This window comes from Mytilus edulis, chromosome 11 (assembly GCF_963676685.1).
Source record: "Mytilus edulis chromosome 11, xbMytEdul2.2, whole genome shotgun sequence".
Taxonomy (NCBI): domain Eukaryota; kingdom Metazoa; phylum Mollusca; class Bivalvia; order Mytilida; family Mytilidae; genus Mytilus; species Mytilus edulis.
Genome location: NC_092354.1, coordinates 75579427 through 75605994, shown reverse-complemented (window position 1 = coordinate 75605994; position 26568 = coordinate 75579427). Strand labels below are relative to the sequence as shown.

Genomic DNA, 26568 nt, shown 5'->3' with positions numbered 1-26568 from the left:
AATGAATTACTTTCTTAAATACACTTATGTGGGTACATTTGTATTTGTATATTATTTCTTTAATTACTCTATCTTCGTTGTCTTCTATTTTGGAGAATTTTCCCTTTTCTTCATTTTTTTCTGATTGACTTCTTCATCAATTGAAAAAAAACACCAATCTCAATACTATCACATCGCATTAATGATTGTTTTTCAAATAGACGCAAGTTAGACGCCTCTTAAATGTCATTTTTTGTCATTTGGTTGCCTGTCATTTAGGATTTTTGTAAAAATGCTCTTAACTGCGTGCATTGTTTTATTTAAACTTGTTTTTGATTCGAGCGTCCCTAGTATAGACCCTGGTTTCTGCTTTTATGAGTTTATTTAAATGACCATTATTACATCAACGATTCATATGAAAGTTGTATTGTAGGATAAGGATTGTAAAGTGATACTACAACATGTACAATTCAAGTCGATACCATACACTTATATTATTTATTGTTTAAAGTTCTGTTCCAATTATATTTTTTCAAAGCAGTAAGGTTCATATTCATGATATTGACCAACATCTTTTTTAAGATGGAAATGTTTAGAAGCTGATGCATTTATTTTTTAGTTGGAAGATATAAGAAATCGTAGGAATACATTATCTGCAGTTTATCTTCTCCTTTTTTAAACAATAACATTGATTATTGGAAGAGATGTGAAATCGTATAAATACATTATCTCCAGTTCATCTTCACCTATTCTAAGCAATAACATTAATTATTGGAAGATATAAGAAATCGTATGAATACATTATCTCCAGTTCATGTTCACCTTTTCTAAGCAATAACATTGATTATTGGAAGAGATGTGAAATCGTATGAATACATTATCTCCAGTTTTGCTTCCACTAACTCAGGGTTATAAATAGCGAACGCTAGACAGAGTTGGTCAGCAGATTCTACCTTTTTCAAGGTGTACAATATTTTCAAAGTGTCCTTGTCAATAATTGAAAACTCTCTCCGGTTCATATTAATAAAAAATCCCAGTCTTCCTGTGGCAGCTGTCCCAGCTGTATTCACCAAGCTCATTACTTTAATTTGTTCCCTTATATTCGACATCATACTCATGGCTGTAAGGCATATGTAAGAAAAGCAATTATGAATAAGAAACGACCATCCAATATTTCCGGCATAAAAATTATTGTCTATTTCTTTACGACTGGTCACTCCTACTTCGACCACTAAGTTGTTTGAGTTATTCATAAAGGACGATAAAATTTCATACGAGAAATTAATTTCAAAGTATATTTTACTTGTATTAGTGAGCCATTTATCTCCAATTGTGCCTTTGTACGTGTTTAACTGTTCAGGATGAATAACAGCATTCGGAGTCTCTTCACTGAACGAATTAGCCATTACTGTGTTATCATCAGACAGGAACAGTAATGAATGTGTTGATTTCCTGTCAAATCTCAACGAGCATGCGTAATGGGTCTTGTCATCTGAAATAAACGTTTCATTATATTCAAAAAGTAAAAATATAAAATACAAATATTATAAACGTTTCTTTTATTGTAAATATCATCAAAAGTTATTCACAATATTTTTGTTTTTAAACTAGTAAAAAACTAATTGAGCGAAATGTCTTTCCAAAAACATATCATGTGAAGAAAACGTTTTAACGAATGTGCTTTGTCTATATGTCTTCCTTTGTTTCTTTGTTTCATACTGTAAATTGGGAAAGTTTGTAATCAGAATATTTTGGTGTTTTTTTTTTCTCTCGAAAGGCATGTTTCATTTTGTAATAAAAGCAAATAAGTGCTTTATCAAACTGCTATGTTTAATTTTTGAAATAACAGTATTAAGCAGGCTTATTCCTTTTTGCCTTTATTTACCCGTTTGTTGACAAACTATAATTGAATTTCTCAAACTAGAAACACGACAAAGTTAACTTAAGGAAGGAATAGGATACGGATTCCACTGCAAATAATTCCATTTATCGTGATTCAAAGCTGAAAGAATATATGAAATAAAGTCTTAAACATTTAAAATAACTTTTTAAATAGATTATTTATGTTGTATAATATGCAAAGGGTTGTTGTCTTTTTGACGCATTCCCCATTTCCATTCTCAATTTTAATAATTGTTTATCATCTCTTTAGAAGTACATGTTAATCTGTTGACTTTAACTATGTATAAAATTTTTGAAAATGTACGTTAGATATCATAACATAAAATATTTTCCCTAATAATTAACATAATTTATGATTCTCGTACCGGTACGCTATTTTTGGCGTTTCAATTTTTTGTGTAAGTTTTATTTTCGTGTGTTCAAATTTGGCATTTTCATTGGAGGCACCAGATAAATCAATATAAAACTACAACCAAAATAACACAGTTTACAGTAGATGTTTCTTTTAGAGAATGTTAACTGCTACAAGTACTTGCAACCTTAGGCGTTACTGTTTGACGTGAACTTGACTGATCGGTGAATGATCGGTGACGGATGTTTGACTGATCGATGAGTGATCGGTGATCGGTGACCCATAGGATCCGTCAGATAAGTCAAATAACCTATGTGAGAGTTACCCTGACAACTGTCACCGATCGATCAGTAAATTAAATTTATGCACGGATCGGACGGATACGTATATATTTAAAATTCTTATGTAAACCGAACTCCACAGTGTTTAACAATCGATAAACGCGGACCTCTACGAAGACACCTTAATTTACACGTTATAATTTGTAATAAAATTAGTTGCAATAAAAAAGTAAAAATAGTTTAACAGAATAAGATGCTTAGAGCGTTAAATTGTTTGTGTAGATTAATATTTTCGTAATAAATATTATAAACATCAGAGACATATAATACATAATTGTATTATATGACTCAGTTAACATGAACTTATTTCTACGAAAATGGTTATTGTTGACCGCCATTGGATTTTTGAACTTTTAATAGTTTCGAATAGGTTGTTTTTCAATGAAATTAAAAGAATGGCAGAGAAATCATACTGAAATTTTATTCGCATTGTTAAAAATAACCAAAATTATTCTTCTTTTTATCAAAAATGATACTATTTTATTTGAAATCAGATATTTTTACCATCTAGAGACAAGTCTTCTAATCAGAATTGAGATATAGTGAGAATTAAAATACTTAAACTTTTATTTTTGTGGAATAAGAATGCAGTTATTGATTTATTTTGATGCAAATTATTAACCGTCATATTATTTTAGTACTTTTTTGTACATCATAATTGGCTATTCTTCATAGAATAATCTAACTTTCAGGAAAAAGATATAAAATTTTTGTACGCGTTGCCTAAAATGCAAATATTTCTTCATAAATTAAAAGAATATCAGAAAAATCCTACTAAAATTTTGTTCGCATTGTTTAAAATAATCAAAATTATTCTTCTTTTTATCAAAAATGATACTATTTTATTTGAAATCAGTTATTTTTACCATCTTGAGACAAGTCTTCTAATCAGAATTCAGATATAATGAGAATTAAAATACCTAAACTTTTATTTTTGTGGAATAAGAATGTAGTTATTTATTTATTTTGATGCATATTATTAACTGTCATATGATTTCAGTACTTTTTGTACATAATTATTGGATGTTCTTCATAAAATAATTTCATTTAAGGAAAAAGATATTAAATTTTTGTACGCGTTGCCTAAAATGCAAATATTTCTTCATTTTACTGAAAATTATTGACCGCCATTGGATTTTTGTACTTTTTATATTTTGAATAGTTTTTTTCAATAAAATTAAAAGAATGGCAGAGATATCAAACTAAAATTTTATTTGCATTGTTAAAAATAACCAAAATTATTCTTCTTTTTATCAAAAATGATACTATTTTATTTGAAATCAGATATTTTTACCATCTAGAGACAAATCTTCTAATCAGAATTGAGATATAGTGAGATTTAAAATACTTAAACTTTTATTTTTGTGGAATAAGAATGCAGTTATTGATTTATGTTGATGCAAATTTTTAACCGTCATATGATTTCAGTACTTTTTGTACATCATAATTGGCTGTTCTTCATAGAATAATCTAACTTTCAGGAAAAAGATATAAAATTTTTGTACGTGTTGCCTAAAATGCAAATATTTCTTCATAAATTAAAAGAATATCAGAAAAATCCTACTAAAATTTTGTTCCCATTGTTTAAAATAATCAAAATTATTCTTCTTTTTATCAAAAATGATACTATTTTATATGAAATCAGTTATTTTTACCATCTAGAGACAAGTCTTCTAATCAGAATTCAGATATAATGAGAACTAAAATACTTACACTTTTATTTTTGTGGAATAAGAATGTAATGTAGTTATTGATTTATTTTGATACAAATAATAACCGTCACATGATTTCAGTACTTTTTGTACATCATGATTGGCTGTTGTTCATAAAATATGCTTACTTTAAGGAAAAATATATTAAATTTTTGTACGAGTTGCCTAAAATGCAAATATTTCTTCATTTTACTGAATATTATTGACCGCCATTGGATTTTTGTACTTTATATCTTTAAGAATAGTTTTTTTTCATAAAATTAAAAGAATATCAGAAAAATGATACTTAAATTTTGTTCGCTTTGTTTAAAATGATCGAAATTATTTATCTTTTTATCAAAAATGATACTATTTTATATGAAATCAGTTATTTTTACCATCTAGAGACAAGTCTTCTAATCAGAATTTAGATATAATGAGAATTAAAATACTTACACTTTTATTTTTGTGGAATAAGAATGTAGTTATTGATTTATTTTGATACAAATAATAACCGTCACATGATTTCAGTACTTTTTGTACATCATCATTGGCTGTTGTTCATAAAATATGCTTACTTTAAGGAAAAAGATAGTAAATTTTTGTACGCGTTGCCTAAAATGCAAATATTTCTTCATTTTACTAAAAATTATTGACCGCCATTGGAATTTTGTACTTTTTATAGTTTAAAATAGTTTTTTTTCATAAAATTGAAAGAATATCAGAAAAATACTACTAAAATTTTGTTCCCATTGTTTAAAATAATCAAAATTATTCTTCTTTTTATCAAAAATGATACTATTTTATTTGAAATCAGTTATTTTTACCATCTTGAGACAAGTCTTCTTATCAGAATTCAGATATAATGAGAATTAAAATACATAAACTTTTATTTTTGTGGAATAAGAATGTAGTTATTGATTTATTTTGATACAAATAATAACCGTCACATGATTTCAGTACTTTTTGTACATCATGATTGGCTGTTGTTTATAAAATATGCTTACTTTAAGGAAAAAGATATTAAATTTTTGTACGCGTTGCCTAAAATGCAAATATTTCTTCATTTTACTGAAAATTATTGACCGCCATTGGAATTTTGTACTTTTTACAGTTTAGAATATTTTTTTTTCATAAAATTGAAAGAATATCAGAAAAATACTACTAAAATTTTGTTTGCATTGTTTAAAATAATCAAAATTATTCTTCTTTTTATCAAAAATGATACTATTTTATTTGAAATCAGTTATTTTTACCATTTAGAGACAAGTCTTCTTATCAGAATTCAGATATAATGAGAATTAAAATACATAAACTTTTATTTTTGTGGAATAAGAATTAGTTATTGATTTATTTTGATACAAATTATTAACGTCATATGATTTCAGTACTTTTTGTACATCAAGATTGGCTGTTCTTCATAAAATATGCTTACTTTTAGGAAAAAGATATAAAATTTTTGTACGCGTTTCCTAAAATGCAAATATTGTTTCATTTTACTTAAAATTATTGACCACCATTGGATTTTTGTACTTTTTATAGTTGAAAATAGTTTTTTTTCATAAAATTAAAAGAATATCAGAAAAATCATACTAAAATTTTGTTCGCATTGTTTAAAATAATCAAAATTATTCTTCTTTTTATCAAAAATGATACTATTTTATTTGAAATCAGTTATTTTTACAATCTTGAGACAAGTCTTCTAATCAGAATTGAGATATAATGAGAATTAAAATACTTAAACTTTTGTTTTTGTGGAATAAGAATGTAGTTATTGATTTATTTTAAAACAAATAATAACGTCACATGATTTCAGTACTTTTTGTACATCATGATTGGCTGTTCTTCATAAAACATGCTTACTTTAAGGAAAAAGATATTAAATTTTTGTACGCGTTTCCTAAAATGCAAATATTTTTTCATTTTACTGAAAATTATTGACCGCCATTGGAATTTTGTAGTTTTTATAGCTTAGAATAGTTTTTTTTCATAAAATTAAAATAATATCAGAAAAATCCTACTAAAATTTTGTTCGCATTGTTTAAAATAATCAAAATTCTTCTTCTTTTTATCAAAAATGATACTATTTTATTTGAAATCATTTATTTTTACCATCTTGAGACAAGTCTTCTAATTAGAATTGAGATATAATGAGAATTAAAATACTTAAACTTTTATTTTTGTGGAATAAGAATGCAGTTATTGATTTATTTTGATACAAATTATTAACCGTCATACGATTTCAGTACTTTTTGTACATCAGGATTGGCTGTTCCTCATAAAACAAGCTTACTTTAAGGAAAAAGATATTAAATTTTTGTACGCGTTGCCTTAATTGCAAATATTTCTTCATTTTACTGAAAATTATTGACCGCCATTGGATTTTGTAATTTTTATAGTATGAAATAGTTTTTTTGTTCATAAAATTAAAGGAATGTCAGAGAAATCATACTAAAATTTTATTTGCATTGTTTAGAATAACCAAAATTATTCTTCTTTTTATTAAAGATGATACTATTTTATTTGAAATCAGTTATTTTACCATCTTGAGACAAGTCTGCTAATTAGAATTGAGATGTAATGATGCACTTTTTATTGTTTAGGAGTAGTTATCTTTTTTCTTAAAAAAAGACTCAGAAAAATATAATGTAATGTTGTTTGCATTGTTTAAAATTATTTCTATTTCTTGTTAAAAAATACAGCAGTTATTTTTGTAATTTGTTATTTTAAATGCTTCGATTGTGACGAGAATATAGAAAGTCCGTGATCATGATAAGTTTGTTTTAGAAATTTTATGATAAGGATACAAAAATTTTAAATATTGAAAAAAAATAGACTACATTTTTCAATAACTGATTCTTTCATTTTATTTTTCCCGAGAATGTTTGGAAAATAATAAAATAAAAACCGCGATGTAGACACCGTTTTAGAACTCGCCGGTTTTGAAAATATATAACCTAAATAAAACGAAAGACCATTCTTTAATGATGATATTTTAATTTAGGTTTTATCTGTACATTTCTTTTCATTTCAATTCATAAAACTTTGCTAAATAATTAATAAACAAAATGTATAATTGAACGTTCGATTTTCAAGAGTCGCCATTTTAATTAGATTAAACGAAACTAAGATTCCGTAATTTGTATTAGTTTATCATGTGACGTATTAAAGTTCAATCCGTCATCAGGGTCGATCGGTACTATCCGTCCGATCAGTCCGATCAGTCAATTACTTTTACTATAAGTCTGACGGATTGCTGACGTGAGTTTGACGCGAACTTGACTGATCGGTGACTGATCGATGACCGCTGACTGATCGCTGAAATAGTTACGCCTAAGGTTGCAAGTACAAATGTATACCGCTATTTTTGACATTTTCACCTATTGATGTCTGGGGTTTTTTTTGTTCACACATTGTTGTCAATATAGAGGAATTTTATGCGACTGATATACAAGCTCTAAAGCCAGGTTTGATCCACCATTTTCTTCATTAGAAAATGCCTGTACCAAGTCACGAATATGACAGTTGTCGTCCATTTATTGGATGTTTTGAGCTTTTGATTTTGCCGTTGATTAGGGACTTTCCGTTTTTAATATTCCTCGGTGTTCAGTATACTTGAGATTTTACTTTTTTGTTGCCCAAAGTCTAGTGAATTTTCAAATTAATTTCAAATAGCGTTTTTTCCATGTTCTTACAAAATTTGCATCTGTAATTGTAACTTCATGCAAATATTTTTTGGGGTTACTATGGGATGACATAGATCCAATCACTTCATCATATCTGCAAAATTAAGTACATAATGCTTCCTGCTTCTCTTAATAAACCCGTATTTGATGTTGTAGTCGTAATACATTCGGTATTTATATTAAGTACCAATGTTAATGGCAATTTTTGATAAACATTATTTTACATACAACGTTATAAGTGTAAAGGAGGTCCGAAAGATGCAAGAGCGACAGTCAAACTCATAAATAAAACATAAACTGACAACGCCATGGCTAATAGACAAAAAGACAAACAGACAAATAATAATACACAAGACACAACATAGAAAACTAATGACTAAGCAACACGAACCCCACCAAAACTTTGGGTGACCTCAGGTGCTCACATGTGGCACTCATCGTGCTGTTCATGTTGTTACAAAACCGGTAAATAGTCTAATTCGGTAAGACTCATCTGTATCTCCTCGTGTATCCTAAAGGGATCGAGAACCGGATCATTGACAGTAAAATCATAAACGGTAACACTATACGTTTAGCTATAAGACATATGATATAAATGAGAAGATTTGGTATGAGTATCAATGAGACAACTCTCCATGTGTGTTTATGTGTCCTAAAATAAAATGTATACAGGATAACAAAGATAGTTTACCCTTTCGCGAGGAGGGAGGTCTTGATACCATGAGTGGAACAACTATCGTTAGTGTTAAGACTACACCACATATAAAAGCAAGTATTGGCCACTTGTGCTGCTTTGTTCTAATACATATGTCTTTGGAAGACACAATCTCTTTTTCTGGAACCATCTAAAATAATAAAGTAAGTAATACAAAAATAAAATAAATATGAAATATATCACGTTTTGTATTATCCTGAGATTTCATTGGGATTTTAAAACAATTTTGTAATTAAACTATATATTATTAGTTGTATTTTTATTTGCTTTAAATATATGAATATATGTTACTTATATAACAACATAACATCACAGCAATGTTAAATTTGCTTCTTCCCTCGCATGGATTCGAACTCATGTTATTGGGATATCGTGATAACACAGCCTGCATGACAACTCGGCTACCTAGACTGATCGACAAATTCAGCTGTGGGTTGCCTATAAATAAAGTGCTACCTCTCTGTGTCAGGAAAATTGAAAGTTGTGACACTGTACATAATATATAAGACAAAATTTAAAAAAAAATCCTATTTTGAAAATATATGAAACATACAAAATCAAATGTTATTGATTTGTCTCAATATCTGTAAATACTCCCTAAGAAGAATGCAAAAATAGTTTTCTGTTTTCTAAATTTTGTAATTCTATTGATAAGAAAAAAAATAAAGCATCAAACAAAAAATGAGGAAATCGAAAGAACAGGCGCTGGTCCTCTGCTATGCATGCATCACCCATCATTCAAAATGTCACAATGAGTTAAAAAAAAAACACAAAAAAATAGTTAGCCTTTACCTCAAATTGCTTAATGAAAATCACTCAAATCTAAATCATCCACACAGATTAATTCAAATTTCACAAAGATTAAATCAAATAGCACTCATATCAATTTAGATATCACCAAAAGTATACGGTTTCATGTTTACGAATCAAAAGATAATGATTAGAAGAGTCAAACACATGGCATATATACACACACTTTTGCTAACCCCGTACGACTTTACGACCATTTAAAGATAAAATTTACTGACTCATTGGTCGTTAGATAAATGGTCATATCTAATTTAAACAATTAATAGAATAAGTTCGAAAATCCGACCACTGAGCACTACAGAGACATCTTAAATATTTACAGTATAAAGTTATCCCTCTTTTATAGAAGTCTATGATATAAAATTACATAATAAATCTTCCCTGCGGTCTTAAATTATTTTAATCTGCAATTCACCCAAGTGGTCAGCACTTTGGTTATTTAAATGATTTATAACAAACCTTTCAACACTTGGTGAATAAGTTTTGAAATTATTATAGAAACTAAGGTTGCAATTCCCTCAGGTAAATATGACGTTAATTGATTGTGGTTATTTATGTAGGTCCGGTTTTATAGCTCTTCAACTGTTTCTGTTGTATACATCATTTGTTTTCAACGATTTGGCTTTGAGTGTTCATGATGAAGAAAAATCTAGAAAAGCGCTTCGTACCGACGAAATTTTAAATGTATTATTGTCAATTTTTCAATTAGCACACATCTTCTTCCTCTTTTCACGAAAGCTTACATGCCGGGGAAGAACGATAATACAATGATACATGATTTAATGGGGCTTTTATGCTGTACAAGTAAACCTCCTTTCATCAAAATTACACGATGAAAAATAAATGTAACTTTCGTTAACTTGAATATAAGGCAACAGCCCACTCAGTAAAACATTCTATATGTACAACTTAACATGTTGTTCTGATAACCACATTTGGTGCCTATCTATAGTTATAGTATATTGTCAGTGTAGTTGAGCAATAAGGTGGCTGTATTCGTAAAATGAACTTTTGAAATTTTTGTAATCTTCAAATTGGTCAGTCTATTTCAAATTCAATATTTCAGTCGTTTTAAAGTACACGTTCAAAGAAAAGCACTTTGGACGAACTACATTTCTAACGCGTTGTTTTCTTTTTTTTCAACCTCAAGCATTTTGATTTCGTCGTTGGTTGAACAATTAAAAAAACGTTTGATTTATTCACTTTTTCTTCATAGTTTAACGTGGTTCATAATATCTTCCTATTTATTTTTTTTATATATAAAAACGACACCCATTTACTAAACCAATATATATATATATATTCATTATTTTATTTTGACCTGAATTAATACACATTTAAATTATGAATTCTAATGCAACAACGTTTGTAACGTTCATTTTGATTGAATAACGTCACTTTCTTACATGGCATCAATTGACAATTGATGCTATGGGACGTACGCGCAAGCGCAGACGGCATATGACAGATTTTAAATACATGTTTTAACGTTGTTTTCTGTCAGTTTCATTAGAATTGAGATAACAATATTGTATTTTAAGCTCCGACGGCATCAATTTGGGATTTGATGGTCGCAAATACCCGTTTACTGTCTCCGCTAACGCGTCGCCAGTAAACTTAATTTGCGACCACCAAATCCCCAATTGATGCCGTCGGAGCTTAAAATACAATACAGTTATCTCCTAAGTATTCAGGTTTTCCACCTTCTTAAATATAAAGCTTTTAAGAAGTTGGCTAACGCCGCCGACGCTGGATCACTATCTCTATGTCGAGCTTTCTGCAACAAAAGTTGCAGGCTCGACAAAAAACTGTTCACTCTAATTTTTACGGAAATTAAAGGATTTAGTTTTCATTTGAAATAAACATTCTTAAAAATTGAGAATTGATATGTCGAATGTATGAAAGAGACAGTAACATGACAAAAGTGCAGAAAGCAGTCGAAGTCCACCAATGAGTCTTCAACAGAGGGAGAAAAGCCCTCACATAAAGGCGGGCTTCAGATGGCCCCTAAACAAAATGTATACGAGTTCCAACTCCAAAACATAAAAATGAACTTACGATTGCAAACATACAAGACTAACAAAATCAGAGACTCTTGACTTGGATCCGGAACAGGCTCGCAAATGCGGCGTGGTTAAACATGTGTTATCTGCTTTTGGGTTGAGTTGTTGTCTCTTTAACATACTCCCCATTTCCATTCTCAATTGTATTTATGATATATCAACCCTCTACATATACTTCTAGCCAATGTAGAAGAAACAAACACATATCAATACCAACAGTAGAATTCAATTTAAAAGAAGTTTGAATTCAATATCAGAATAGTTAACAAAAGGAACTAATCAAAATTACAATGATTATAAAAAAAGAAGATGAGATATGATTGCCAATGAGACACACATAAATGATGCACATATTAACAAGGGACTTCTAGCAGTTACTGACATGCGAGCTCCTGATCTTAATTAAACGGATTGAAAAAGTATGTCTTTGTCATATGAAAATCCAGGACAATCCCTCCCGTTATGAGTAGGTATCATGCCATCACAAAATATGTGAGAACATAACTTTGGTCTATCTGTCAGTGAATAAGGTTAAGTCATATCTCAGATACCATAAGCAATAGGTCTAGTATATTTGGTGTATTAAAGGACTGTAAGGTGTACATGTACATGTCCAACTGACAGGTGTCTTCTGACCTTGATCTAATTTTCAGGGTTCAGTGGTCTTACATGTAAGTTTTTGAGTTTTTTTTTTCTAATACTATATGCAATTGGTCAATAAATAAATAAATAAATAATCTTTATTTCAAGAGGATGATCCCATTAGTTAAAACTAATCTTCCTGAGAGTCCTCAAAATATGATAATTATAACATATTTATAAGTACATAGTGTATTATAAAGTTATATTATACACAAGATACAATTGTATTTAAATAATAATGAAAAAGCATATTAATTTGCACAATTGATGAAAAATTTGTAACATTTTGTTTTAAAAGATACAAGTGTATTACTCATTTTTATTTCATTTGGTAAACTGTTCCATATTTGAGAACCTAAATATGTAAATGTTTTCTTTAAAAAAATTGTTTTTGGTTTTGGAAGATTTAATAGATTTTCATCAGCTGAACGTAAGTTATAATTTTGATTATCAGTAAAATGAAAATTTTCTTGTAAATAGTTAGGAACTATACCATTTAATGATTTAAATACAAGTATTGCCTTTTGGTATTGAATGCGTTTTTTCACATTTAGCCAGTGTAAACTATTAAACAATAAACTGGATGATGTCATTATGTCAGCTTCTACTATAACCCTAGCAGATTTCTTTAATAACTTATTAAGTTTATTTATTCCTCTTTCACAACAGTTTCCCCATATATTGCAACAATAATCAAATAATGGCAGAATATAAGCATTAAAATAGATAATACGTATATGCATAGGTAAATATTTTCTTATCTTTTGTAATAAATTAATTCTGTTTGATATAGTACATGACATTTTATCTATCTGCTGATTCCAATTTAGGTTTTTGTCAATATATATAAACCAAGAAGTTTTTCACAATCTACATTTTCTATTTGTTCATTTGAAATATTGATATCTAAGCTGTTTCCAGTTGAACAAAGCCTTTGTTTCGAACCAATAATTATTGATTTACACTTTTTGGCATTTAATTTCATACAATTTTGCGAACACCAGTTTTCAATTACATGAATATCATTTTGAAGGTTATAAGTTAACTGAAGTAAATTATTACCTTTACAATGTAATGTAGAATCATCTACATATAAATCTATTAATGAATGTTCTATATTAAGTGGTAAATCATTAATATATAACATAAATAACAGAGGGCCCAGGATAGAACCTTGTGGTACCCCAGTTTTTATGCATTTAGTATTAGCCATGACGTTATTGACCTTAACTTGTTGGCTTCGTTCAAACAAGTATGACTTAAACCAGTCTAGTGTACAATTTGAAACATTATAATATTCAAGTTCTTTTAATAAAATTATATGATTAACCAGATCTTTAAATCTAAAAATGTAACTCCGTTTATCTCTCCATTATCTATATTTGCTAACCATTCACCTACTAATTTAGTAAGTGCAGTAGTACACGAAGGTTTAGGTCTGTAACCTGACTGGGTAGTATTAAGAAGGTCATTACTATTTAAAAATATATACAAACTATTAGCTATATGTCGTTCTATGATTTTTGAGAGACAAGTCAAAACTGTTTTTGGTCTATAATTATCAGGATTACAGGCATCGCCACTTTTTAAAAATTGGGCAAACTCTTGCAGTTTTAAAAATATATTTGGTGTATGGCAATATTTTATGATCTATTTATCAGTCACGCAGGTTTTATTTGACCTTGACCTCATTTTCATGGTTCAGTGTTCAAAGTTAAGTTTTTGAGTTTTGGTCTAATTTTCAGATAGTTTATGCAATTGGTTAACTATATTTGGTGTATGGAAATATTTTATGATCTATATGTCAGTCACGCAGGTTTTATTTGACCTTGACCTCATTTTCATGGTTAAGTGCTCAGTGTTAAGTTTTTGTGTTATGGTCTGTTTTTCTTAAACTATAACCAATAGGTCAACTATATTTGTTGTATGGAAGAATTGTTAGCTGTACATGCCTGGGTGGCATGGTTCATCTGACCTTGACATCATTTCCATGGCCAATTTTTAGTTTTCTTGGTGAATGTTAAATTTATGTGACAGTTGTAATAAAGCTTTATATTTAGGACTATCAACATATTATCAATGATTAGTAAAGAAGGCAATACAGTTCAGTGTGTACACTCTTGTTATGGTTTAGTTTGTAGGTAAGTTTATGGGGGAATCACTAGTGGTTTGTCAATGGTATTATGTATGCAGTTGTATTAGCATTGGTACATCTATTTTACTTGGAGATTGTCCAGCTATGTACCTTCAGTTATGGTCAATGACTTTGAATATTTGCAAAACTTACATGTTTAAGTGTTGCTATTTAAATTTCAGCATTTGCATTATAAAATTATAAAAAAGCGAGACATATATCTGTGATAATAGTTATCAAAGGTATCATGATTATAATTTAATAATTTCGACTGCATAAGACTCATCAGTGACGCTCATATCAAAATATTTATAAAACCAAACAAGTACAATGTTGAAGAACACAGTTTATGTCACGTAATTAAACTTTAAGCATTACTTAAAATACACTTGGTGTAAGGAATAATTGTAAGGTATATATGTCTGTTTGGTAGGGCTCATTTGACTTTGACCTAATGTTATGTCCGTTAATTTTAATGGTTCATTGGTCAATGTTTAATATTTTCATATTGGTCTGTTTTTCGTGTACTTATAATGAGCAATCGAACCAGTTTATTTGGTGTACGGAAAGATTGAAGGGTAATACCCGCAAGACTCGATCTCTTTTTTAAAATCTTAAATCGGCATCTGTCACTTGTACGTCTAGCGAGGAGTATCTGACTGCGACCTCATTTTATGATCTTTTCGTGGATAATGATAATGTTAAGTTTATATGATGGAATGAGTAATATTTTTGAAATCTGGTTATGTTACTTCGTAAAAAGTAAAAGTAAAAGAGGAATAACTTAAAAAGGGGATGCATTTTTTGTGAATTATTAAGATGATATTAGTTTTTGCTTTCAGTATTGTTTTGGTTTCAGAAATAATTGCTAATCATTTGTTACATAAAAATGTTCTATTCCAGAAATGTTTGAAGGATTCAAGCAGTATTTACAATTCTGCCATTACTAAAATCAGTTTAAGAATCGTGTAAAAACATTAACAGATTAACTGATAACGGAAATTGCTTTGTTAAGGTGGTATGGGTGTCTTCCTCCATCTTGGATTGTAAAAAACAGAGAATCAAAGGTCCAGATTTTCCATCAAATTGGCAAAATTTGATGCAGGAATGCAGATGTTTAATGTACATTTTCATTTAAAAGTACCAATTTATAAGAATATAACTTCTAAATATTGATATTTTTGCAAATGTTAATTATTTTTGGTTGTTTTATTTTTCTTTAAAATTGGCATTTTAAGGGGAGGTAACTCTAAAAAAGTGCATTTTCTGAAGGACTCTGTATGGAATTTTCCTATTTTGTATTTTAGCCGGAAAAAACGTACGGTGACCCTATCTTTTCTTTTGATATTCTCAAAGCAGTGTCTGAAAGCTATCTTTTCCTGAAGTATTTAACAATTCTATCATTTTGTTTAGTTTCTAATCACAAAATGGTGTTTTTTCCTGTATAATCCATACAAAATGTGTCATTTTGTCCCGTCCTGTAGCTTGAGAAAATACGCGGTGACCTATAATTTTTATTATATTTTTCAACATGTATCAATAGATACAACGTTTTGGCAAAGTATGAACAAATTCTATCATTTTTATTTTAGACTCCAATACCACCTTAAGAAGAACATTTGTGTAAATATTTTGTAATTTGTAGCATATGAAAATACAGAACTGCTTAGAAAGGAGTGACATAAACAGAATGACCCATAATGCCAAAAGAAGACAAGGCTTAGAATAAGAAATTTGGTTGCTGAATGGTATATAATTTTATTGGTTCATTGTATGTTCACTTGTTTGCGTTAATATGCCTTTCGGTTAAGTTGAGCTATTTCAATTGATACTTTAAATTGCGTCACTCTATTTTGTGATGTGATACTATTTGTTCAGGCTAGAGTGAAGGTTGATACCTATTAAAACGTTTTAATCGGGATCATTTGTTTACATCTGTTATTCAGTGGTTGTCATGTGTTGATGTGGTTGATAAGTGATCTTTTTTATGTAGATTAGACCGTTTGTTTTCTGTTTGAATGGTTTGACACTAGTCCGTTTTGTGGCTCTTTATAGCTTGCTGTTCGGTTAAACACGGTCACCCCATATAAATTAAATCAGGAAATGTGTTCTAACAAAAAATTGACGTCTTCGTTGACATGTAAAGTTTATGTTGACTAGTTTAGCTTCAAACCATAGCACCTCAGAGTGTACATCGTGTTTCTGTGTATCGTATGACGGATTATTTTCGCGAGTGTGAAATTTCGCTATTTTCATTGAAAAGGGTACACGAATTGTTTTGGCGGTTATTATTTTTGAGGATTCAAAACTTTGCTTGTACACTTTCAAATGGGCGAAATTTATTTTGGCGATTTTGTTCCATCCGCGAAAATGAGCGATAATGTACACCCCGTGAAAATAGCCCACTTTACAGTACTATCACGGTTCCGAGTCTCATATATAACGTGACCTACCCCAAAACCTATTCGAAAAACAAATACTGATCATAACAAATAAATGTTCTGGAGATTTTCCCGAATTTAATCAATCGTTACTACTCGGCTACTCATGGTAAGCCTATAATAGCACGCCTACCCTACAATACGCTTCCATTATAGCACGCCTACAGTATAGCACGCATATATTAGCACGCCTACACTATAGCACGCATATAATAGCACGCCTACACTAAAGCGTGAATGGCCCAGTAGTTAGATTGCCACTTATTAGTATTATTTAAAATGAACGCATGGAAAGAGGTGTGCAAGGAGATGACGATAAATGTAATATGTTGAAAAATAGTCTGATTTCTTTTTTAGAGGAGGAAGGTTTTTTCCTGAATTTTAAACAAGAACCAATTTTGTTTAAATGAATAGTAACAATATTTCAATCTAAAATGGTCAATTAGCATTAGTAACAAGATTTCAGTCTGAAACGGTGATTTAGCACTAGTAAGAAGATTTCAGTCTGAAACGATAATTTAGCACTAGTAACAATATTTCAATCTGAAACTATCATTAAGCACTAGAAAAAAGATTTCAGTCTGAAACGGTTATTTAGCACTAGAAACAAAATTTCAGTCTGAAACGGTTATTTAGCACTAGAAACAAGATTTCAATCTGAAACAGTCATTAAGCACTAACTATAGTAAAACGATTTCAGTTTGAAACGGTCATTTATCACTAGTAAAAAGGTTTCAGTCTTAAACGATCATTTTGCTCTGATGAAGTCTAAATCGACTGAATCTATCGAGAGAGAAAATAATTTTTTCTAACACTTTCATACGCCGTTCCGATAGATAGGTAATGTAGTTCGTAATTATTAAAAGGAAAAAGGTGATATAAATTAAATTTTAGATCCTGATTCGGAATAAGCTCGAGATGTCATAAGCTATACAATGCTAAAAATGAGTCTCGAAAAAATAGAAATTCCTTTCATAATAATAAGTGATAATTCCCTACAAGGGGGTCTCATTGGGGGGTTCTGACCACGGATCCTGCTTACTGTTTTGTCATATTCCCGTATCCAGCTTATACTATGTACGTCAGCAATTCTCATTTTTTTGGTAATTTCCCGTGTCCCGCCAGACTTCATTCCCGTTTTCACGGCACACTAATTTGACTTTCATCTGTCACGCTTACAAAAAATCGGCAATACCGCGTCACACTTAGACCCCAATGAGACCAACCTAATACATTATCAGTTTCTAGTTAGCTGAAAGACTACACAATTGTTGTAATAGCTTTTTATTTGAAAATGAGATAATAGTTGGTCGTGACCATTCAATTATAGACAAATTACGCTTTTATTTAAGTTGTGGAGGGGAATTATGAGGCGAGTTGTTTCTTATAATTACCTACTCAGAAGTGAGTTGAATTCACAACAACAATTCGTTCATGCAATACGTCATATGCAAATTAACTTTTTTCTCTAAGATTTGTCTTGGTTATTTGAAAAAATCTGCAGAGGTTTTCACAACAACAATGATAACATAGTATTCAGACCTTAATCAGATGAATTAAAAGCTGTACAATTACCTAATAAAATGAACACTGGAAATGGAACCATATTCTTATATTAAAAGCTTTGACCTCACTTGGTAAAATGTATATGAGACGTATGGGGGTCTCAAACTGATCTATGAAAAGATATACCATATTTATAGCACACCAATTTGTACATCGCAAAGCACTAAGTATTAACTTAAAACATAAATCTAAGTACATTATTTTCAAAATATAATATTCAAACGTTAATCAGATAGCTAAGATGCCGTGCCCCTACTTAAAAAAATGTAAATAGTACTGGAACCATATTATGATATGCAAAACCGACCCCTTACTTAGTTCGATGCCTCTGGGACAGCTCCACCGTAGGCCATACAGACACTTGTGATGTATTCATTATCAATCACATTAACACTTTATGAGCAGGTGTATTCTTCATGCTGTTCCCTTTTTTGACTTTTTTATTTATTATGTCTGTTCAGTTCACGCATCATTGTAAATATAACGGAATTTGATGAAAGGTGAGAGGTTTAGTGCTATAAAACCAGGTTTAATCCATCATTTTCTACATTTGAAAATGTTTGTACTACGTCAGGAATATGACAGTCGGTGTCCATTCGTTTTTGAAGTGTTTTGTCATTTGATTTTGCCATCATGTGATGAGGGACTTTCCAATTTGATTTTCCTCGAGTTCAGTATTTTTAGTATTTTACTTCTCACTTCATCTCTTAAAAAAAGTACACAAGATACATTTCTATAGCATATCACTAAGAACATTCTCATAACATAATACAAGACACAGTCTGAATTTTGAAACTCTTAGTAATCAATCAGATGAACGATGTGCACTTGGGATCTCCAGCAGAATTATGTGAAGCTGTACCATTCTTATTAATTTGTACATTGTTATCGAAAAGCACTAAGTACATTCTTATTTAATAACACTAGATACATTCTAATAACATATCATTAAGACTTTGATTAGTTATATGAGAAGCTGTGCTGTTACTCAATAAAATGTAGATAATACGTGTACTGATACGCAAAGATGTGCCCTTGTACTTAGTAAGATGGATTTGAGACAGCTTGAAAAACTGTAACCTTGTTGTAGCATGTACATTCTTTTAGCATAGCACTAAGTACCTTCTCAAACATAACAGCTTGTATATTATGATAACATAGCAATATATTCTTTCTTATAAGATACCACTAGGTACATTATATTAACATAAGAATAAGTAAATTCTTATTGGATACCTGTTTTCCACTAGGTACAATATAATAACATAGTATTCATACATTAGTCAGATGAATGAGAAGCTGTACAATTACTTAATAAACTGTAGATTAGACTGGATCCAAATTCTAATATGTTTGCAAAGCTGTGCCTTTACTCATTCGAATGCATTTTAGACAAGCTTGGGATATCAGGCAGATCTTTGAGAAAGCGTCACCCTAAGCCATACATACACATATGATGTATCCTTTCTCAATCTTATGTATGAGAAGTTGTATTCTTAAAAATTTCGTCAAAGATTTTGCAAGATGCATTCTTATAGCATAGCACTAAGTACATTCTTATAACACAACACAAGATAAGATACATTTTTAACTTTATAGCTTTAGTACTCAATCGGATGAATAAAAAACTGTACACGTGCCATTGAGACATATATGATGCATCCTGTCTCAATCTTATGTATGAGAAGGTGTATTCTTACTTATTTTGTTAAATATTGTGCAAAATACATTTTTGTAGCATAGCACTAACCACATTCTTATAACATAACATAAGACATATTCTGAACGTTATATCGTAAGTAATGAATCAGAGGAATAAAAAAACAGTACACGTACTCAATAAAACGTACATTCTTATAGCATAGCACTTTGTTCTAACTGTAAAACCAGGTACATTATATTAACATAGGATTAAGTACATTCTTGTTAGATATCACTGAATACTATGATGTTATTACGTCTGTATTGGCCTTGTTATTGGTCCGCGGCTTGATGTATTGGCCTGAGGCGATAAATAACCAAACCTGAAATTAACTGCCGTGTAACAATGTTTTTGTATAAATATCTTTACCTTGAAGTGGAACTATCAAAATTTCAGTTTCTTTTTATTAGATGCAATATATAATGATTTGTTGCTGTTTCCAGGTGTCTTCAGCATTTTCTCATCTGATGATTGTTTTCTACCCTTTCCAGTCCCTATAAAGTGTTACACTTTAAATTTAGACGTAACACATAAATAGTAATTGGAAAGGTACTGTCATTGCATGTGTCATCGGTTATGCAGAAACTAATTGAATAATTGAAAAAAAAACTGTAGGAGTTGAAAATGATACAGCTATCAATAAGCCAAATGACCAAAGAACGAAGATTGACATAATTACAGAATTCATATGTCTGGTTCGGGTTTGAAAATGAATGACAGTTTACAAAAAACGCGAAAGTAAACAGTTAATCGATTTGTACCACCGTGAAATTATGAGGTCGTCAAGAAATGAACTTTGTGATAAATTACTTGTTCTCCAAACCTAAAATAATTCCATCGTCTGTTTTCAAAATACTTTTTAAATGAACGGGACCGTCTTTAGCCTGAAATACCTGCCATACTGAATTTTTAAGCATGTTTAGGTGTAATACCACCAAATCATGGTACGTCACATCCGGTTGTATACGAAAGTCGGCCTAAAAAATATTCCCTTGAATTTGACAGTTGTAGAAAATTAACCCTGCATTTCAATGCACTTAAATTTTTAAATCATAAACATGTATGTTGGGTGTCTGAAAGCATCATTTTTTTTTATTTGATGTTCTTATAAAATATTTTATAACGTTAAGGTTACATAGTTACCAAAGCATGTAACCAGTAAATAACAGTGTAAAATTTGGGTTGTTTACTTCCAGTGATGGTTACTTTCTTATATGCAATGAAATGTAGTGTGAAATTTTCACTGTAGCACTGGTATAGATTAAACTTTATACATGCAAAGTATTTCTTTGGTTGGAATAAAGGTAAATACTGTACAATTTTTTTCAAAAGTGCCAATTTAACGAAGACTAATAGGGAAAAATCAATGGTGGTATTACACCTTTATGATGACTAAATGAAAACTGCGTCTTCCAAACAACTGTTTACTTTCAGTTTGTGTTTAACGTGACTTCCGATGTAAAAACTAGAGACGTTCCGAAATCCTGTATGTATGTCAACTCGGCCAATATAAAATAACTCGGCCAATACAGAAAAAAATCTGTATTGGGCGAGTTATTCTGTATTGGCCGAGTTTACACCTTATATTGCATAGGCAGACTTGTTTCTTTATTATTATTATTATTATGAGGCTGACTTCATGCAGGAACTTCTTAGGAAGAAAGATAAGAAGTTAGAAATATCCTTTAGCTCTATACTTCCGCTATATAGTTGATGTTCTTCACTAAATAATTCAAAATTTGGTGACTTTGTTGAATGCATCTATTCCATCGAGATAGAGATAAAGAATACTACAGATACAGTTAAGCCTAACTCCTGTACGTGTATCATATAGACACTTTAAGGGGGCCAATGAATATTAATCAGACAGAGGCGATTATTCACAAGTTATTAATCGAGCATCAGCATATGGCATAGTATGACGGTCATCTTTTATCTTTTATATCTCAAGAAAAATCGTCTGATTCGTCAAACGTACGTACCTTTCGTAAATTTGTAAGAAAGCTCTATTCGGCGCTATCAGGAAAGGTGTGACGGGGCGTACTACACTTCTCACCTAATTAGATACGCTAGCAAAATATCATTTGATGAAAATCTGTGCTGCTCAAATTCATAATGTTTCCACATTACTGTGTAAATCCACAATTTTCTACATTTGAAAATGTCTGTACCAAGTCAGGAATATCACAGTTCTTGTCCATTAGTTTTTGATGTGTTTTGTTATTTGATTATGCCATGTACATTTGTAATTATGCACTTTCCGATTAGATTTTCCTGTATGTTCGGCATTTTTGTGATTTTACTGTTTATATCTCAATTATTATCACATTTATTATCAACAATTTATATCAAAAGATAAATTTAAAAAAATACTTGACATACTGGGTCTGACAGTTCAATTGACAGACAACTGCCAATCAAACATGAAAAACACTGGAGTGGTGCAATGTTATCATGATGGACTAACACTGGAGTGGTGCTATGTTATCATGATAGACTAACACTGGAGTGGTGCTATGTTATCATGATATACCAGTCTAAGTGTTATAGTTCCAATAACACTTGCATTATGCAATAAAGAATCTATACCATATTATCTCAACCAATACTGACATGTTTTACGTATGAAATAAAAACAAATATGATACAATGTGATATCTTAAAATATCGTTTTGAGATGGCTAGTTAAAAAATGTAAACGTTACGAAAAAAAGAATTGTCTCTCCCTTCTCTCAGGCCTGATTCCTACTTTTTTCTTACAAGGTGATTGTTGTGACCTTTCATAAAGTATTTTCCCCGTAGCTCGTAGTATTTTGCCAGGATGTTTTTTTCGTTGGATATATTTGCTATTCCATATCCGTAACATCTTAAAACAAAATCTTATATTCATTATGAAATTTCATCTTACATGTATCTATGAAAATTGTGTCATTTTCATTTTTCTTTGAAATTAACCAGGGACTAGAATGGACTTATATATCGGGCAACGTTCTAAGTAGCACATAGATTCAAAGGAATACATGGATTATTTTTTTTAACTTTGTTTGTAAACAACATGAACAAAGAATCTAAGAACTAGACCGTACAACATATTATTTTTGTCCAAAAAACGTCATACAATGTTATGGATTGGTTGCCGTTTTTTGTGTTTGTTGTTTGCATACATGCATGTCTGTTCTTGTGTTGTGCCGATACACTTTTGTCCAACATTTAGGAGGATTCGCGCTTTCAAACTTTTTTGAAACCGTTACATGTTAGTGGGATCCTAACCATTCTCTTAACCTGAGACAGTGTGTATAATGTGTGTTGTATTGTAAGTTAATCAGGTCGGTAGATTTCTAGTTTGATTTGTTTTACGTTTGTCTCATTTCGGGGAGGACTTAAGCTGACTATGCTGAATAGGATTTGCTTTGCTCATTATTAAAGGTCGTGTGTTGACCTATAGTTGTGTTAACTTCGATGTCATTTGGTCTCTGGTTAAGAGGTCATTCATTGGCAATCATACCACATCTTGCTTTTAAACAAGATTTAACCCACCTTTTTCTTCGGAAATTGGCTCTGTAAAATTAGGAAACTTACAGTTCTTCAAGCGTTCCGTTGATGTATTATATTGTATTCTGTCAGTTTTTCTGCCTTCCCCTTTTTTATTTACCTTGGAGTTCGGTATACTTGATTTACTCTTTTACACTAGCATAATACATGATCTGTTTTCAAATTTATTTATAAAAATATACTAAATAGCTGAACTTATTGGTGGGAAAAAAGACAATATAAATATATACAAATCACAAGATTACATATTTTGCACTTGAATAATGTACAAACTTGTCAGTGTTAAATGCATTGTACCTTCATTGAACATATTATGTGTTTTTACAAAACCTTAATCCACATATGTCATGTTAAATTCAACAACTCAAGTAAACTTAAATGCTTATTGACTGGAAAAAAGACACTTTACAATATATACAAATCACAAGAATTCAGATTGTGCAAATATGTACAAAATTGTCAGAATTAAATGCATTGTTTCTTCAAGTAAATAAAGGCAACAGTAATATACCGCTGTTCAAACTCATAAATCCATGGACAAAAAACAAAATCGGGGTAACAAACTAAAACTGACGGAAACGCATAAATATAAGAGGAGAACAACGACACAACACTACAATGTAACTAACACACACAGAAACGGACCAAGCATCAGACAAAATCCCACGAGAATAACAAATATAAAATCAAAACCAAATACATAAACTTGGGATAGACAAGTACCGTGACACGTCTTATCGCAATGTCAATTTACACTAAAAAAATAAGAGAAAACAAACGACGCAACGTTAAATTGTAACACACACAGAAACGAACATATGTGTTTCTATTTACAAGCCGCATATATCATGTATGTTAATGGATAGATCTGTATTCGGCTGTATCCGTTTGTTTCCGACTTCGTCTTATTATTATAAAAACTCCTACGACAAGACATACAGCAGTAGTCACACCGACCGATAATCCTGCAACAGCTCCTTTCGACATTCCTTCATCCACAGAATATTTAACGTAATTATGTTCAAATGTTTTCAGCAGAGAACGCATTTCCGCGTGAGCTGATTGCAATGTTGTCCATTTGTTTTCTTCTGGTTCAGGATTTTTAGTAGCAGGATCGATCAGTTGCATCCAAGATTGACCGTCATGTGATATGATATAATTCGCGGGAGTTTCAATGCTTTCTGCTGGAATCCCTGTAAAAGGAGGCAGTTGCACGCGAGGGAATTTTAACTCGGATAAAGCACCTGTTTGAGCACAATACATTATTTCGCAGTCGTTGTCAATGGTTGCTAAATGATTGCTGTATCCGTGATGACAAGCCTTCAAAACTTGGTTAGCTGAAGCCATCGGATTACCGTTCGTACAACTGTAAAATCCTCCGAAGGGAATAGCCGACTTCGTCCCCTGTTCGTAATCGTCACTGACACAGACATGGATGTTAGCGGTAATCGTCATTGGTAAATAGTATTGCGGACACGATTGAGATTGTGTAACGAAATTGTTGGTTTTATCAGAGTACAGACCACCAAACAAGTATCCGCTATCCTGAGGAACCTTCGCATCTTTAGGGGCCTGACACCAATAGCTGGTATACTTTGCTGTACCGTGGTAGGAATGGTCATGGCAGCATGTGAAGAAGATCCAGCAACTATGACACTTATGAGTGTGCTGAGATTTGGAGGTTTCGCTGGTGTGTAAAAGAGTTTGTTCGTATCCACTTTGACAGCTATAATCTTGTGTTTTGGGATTTTTTGTTCGTAGTTTTGAACAAAGGTCCTCGTTGTTAATAAGCTGGCCTTCAAACTCGCATGTTTGGAACACTCCTCCAAAACTTAAGTTTGTTAATGGAGCGTGACATGAACCGTCCTCAACATTTGCAATATAACTAAAGTTAGGTGCATCAGTGTCTGTACATCCGGGATATGTGTTATGCTTATAATACGTCATAATGGCAGTTCTGATACTCTGTGTTAGCTCTTGAACAAGACTTTCGGATAATTCAGGAAGTGCAGTTGTTGTTATGAAATGATCGAGTGGGAATCCATTTCTGTCTACAGGTACCAGATCGTTGTCAATTTCTGAGGCCCATTTTCCTAGTGTGAAGTTTTCAGGGTTTAGAGCTGGTCCTCCATATGTCCTGATGTCAGAATCCGTTACCTGCTTCATGTACTTGTCAATTTGAGTCTTAGTGATAGAAAATTTCTCTGAATTGTGGACGCTGATTAGGCTTAAAATAGAAACACTCGCGGCTAATGATATTGTGAACTTATTCATTGTTTTGTCTTCTAATAAAGAGGATTTAACCTGATCGACCTTGACAATTGAGGCTCCAGCGTCGATAGATGTGAGAACATGAGTTCCGAAATCTCGGACGAGTAACTCGCTTTCGTAGCGTGCTGACGACTTCCGGTTGTGTTGAATGTGACTTGCTATTTTGAGCAAACGTAAGCGAAACGACGGATCTAGTTGCGCATCGGGTAAAACCTTCGCTGTGTAACGCACATACCGTGCTTGGACTTTTGTTGTTAACGATTTGTCTTCTATCTGGTGTGATTTAACATGTTCAAACTCTGACGAAAAACTGGCGGATATCCCAATGCCTTTGAATGATGCAGATCCACCCGTATTAATAGAAAAAGACGTGTCAGTTTCATACTTGGACCAATGATCATACATCTTTGAGAAAACATTCATCCGACTCGTTTTGATTGGTATCGTAACAACTCCATCCGGAATCAAATAACGTCGGTCCTCGGTTGTTTTACATTTAGAGTAGTTGTAATTAACAACAACTCCTCTGTTTTCATTGACGAGATTATCCCATCCGAGACCAGGTAAAACCTCGAATATATAGTGTGCCTTTGTATCGATATCACATGCTCTGGGATCTCCAATCGGGAACGTTCTGTTACTATGTACATTGAATGTCAAGAATAACGAAACGAACAGCTGTAGTAACCGAATACTATCCATAATGTGCAATCCTTCTACT

General features: G+C 31.2%; 2 protein-coding genes across 3 annotated transcripts in view; both read right to left on the bottom strand.

Annotated features, from left to right (window-relative positions):
• Nucleotides 1–395: 395 nt before the first annotated feature.
• LOC139496295 (uncharacterized) overlaps nucleotides 396–26568 on the bottom strand; it is a gene marked incomplete in the record, with an annotated part of 34251 nt that continues 8078 nt past the window's right edge. The window contains 2 exon segments of the mRNA XM_071284800.1: nucleotides 396–1471; nucleotides 8643–8796. Coding sequence (XP_071140901.1) covers nucleotides 807–1471; nucleotides 8643–8796 — 819 coding nt within the window.
• Nucleotides 23730–26568, bottom strand: part of LOC139496294 (macrophage-expressed gene 1 protein-like) — a 12417-nt gene continuing 9578 nt past the window's right edge. The window contains exon 2 of one of the 2 annotated variants that reach the window (XM_071284799.1): nucleotides 23730–26563. In XM_071284799.1, the coding sequence (XP_071140900.1) occupies nucleotides 24432–26549 (2118 nt within the window). In that variant the 5' untranslated portion in view covers nucleotides 26550–26563 and the 3' untranslated portion in view covers nucleotides 23730–24431. Of the gene's footprint in view, nucleotides 26567–26568 lie in introns of both variants that reach the window. The other variant, XM_071284798.1, reaches the window with a different exon arrangement.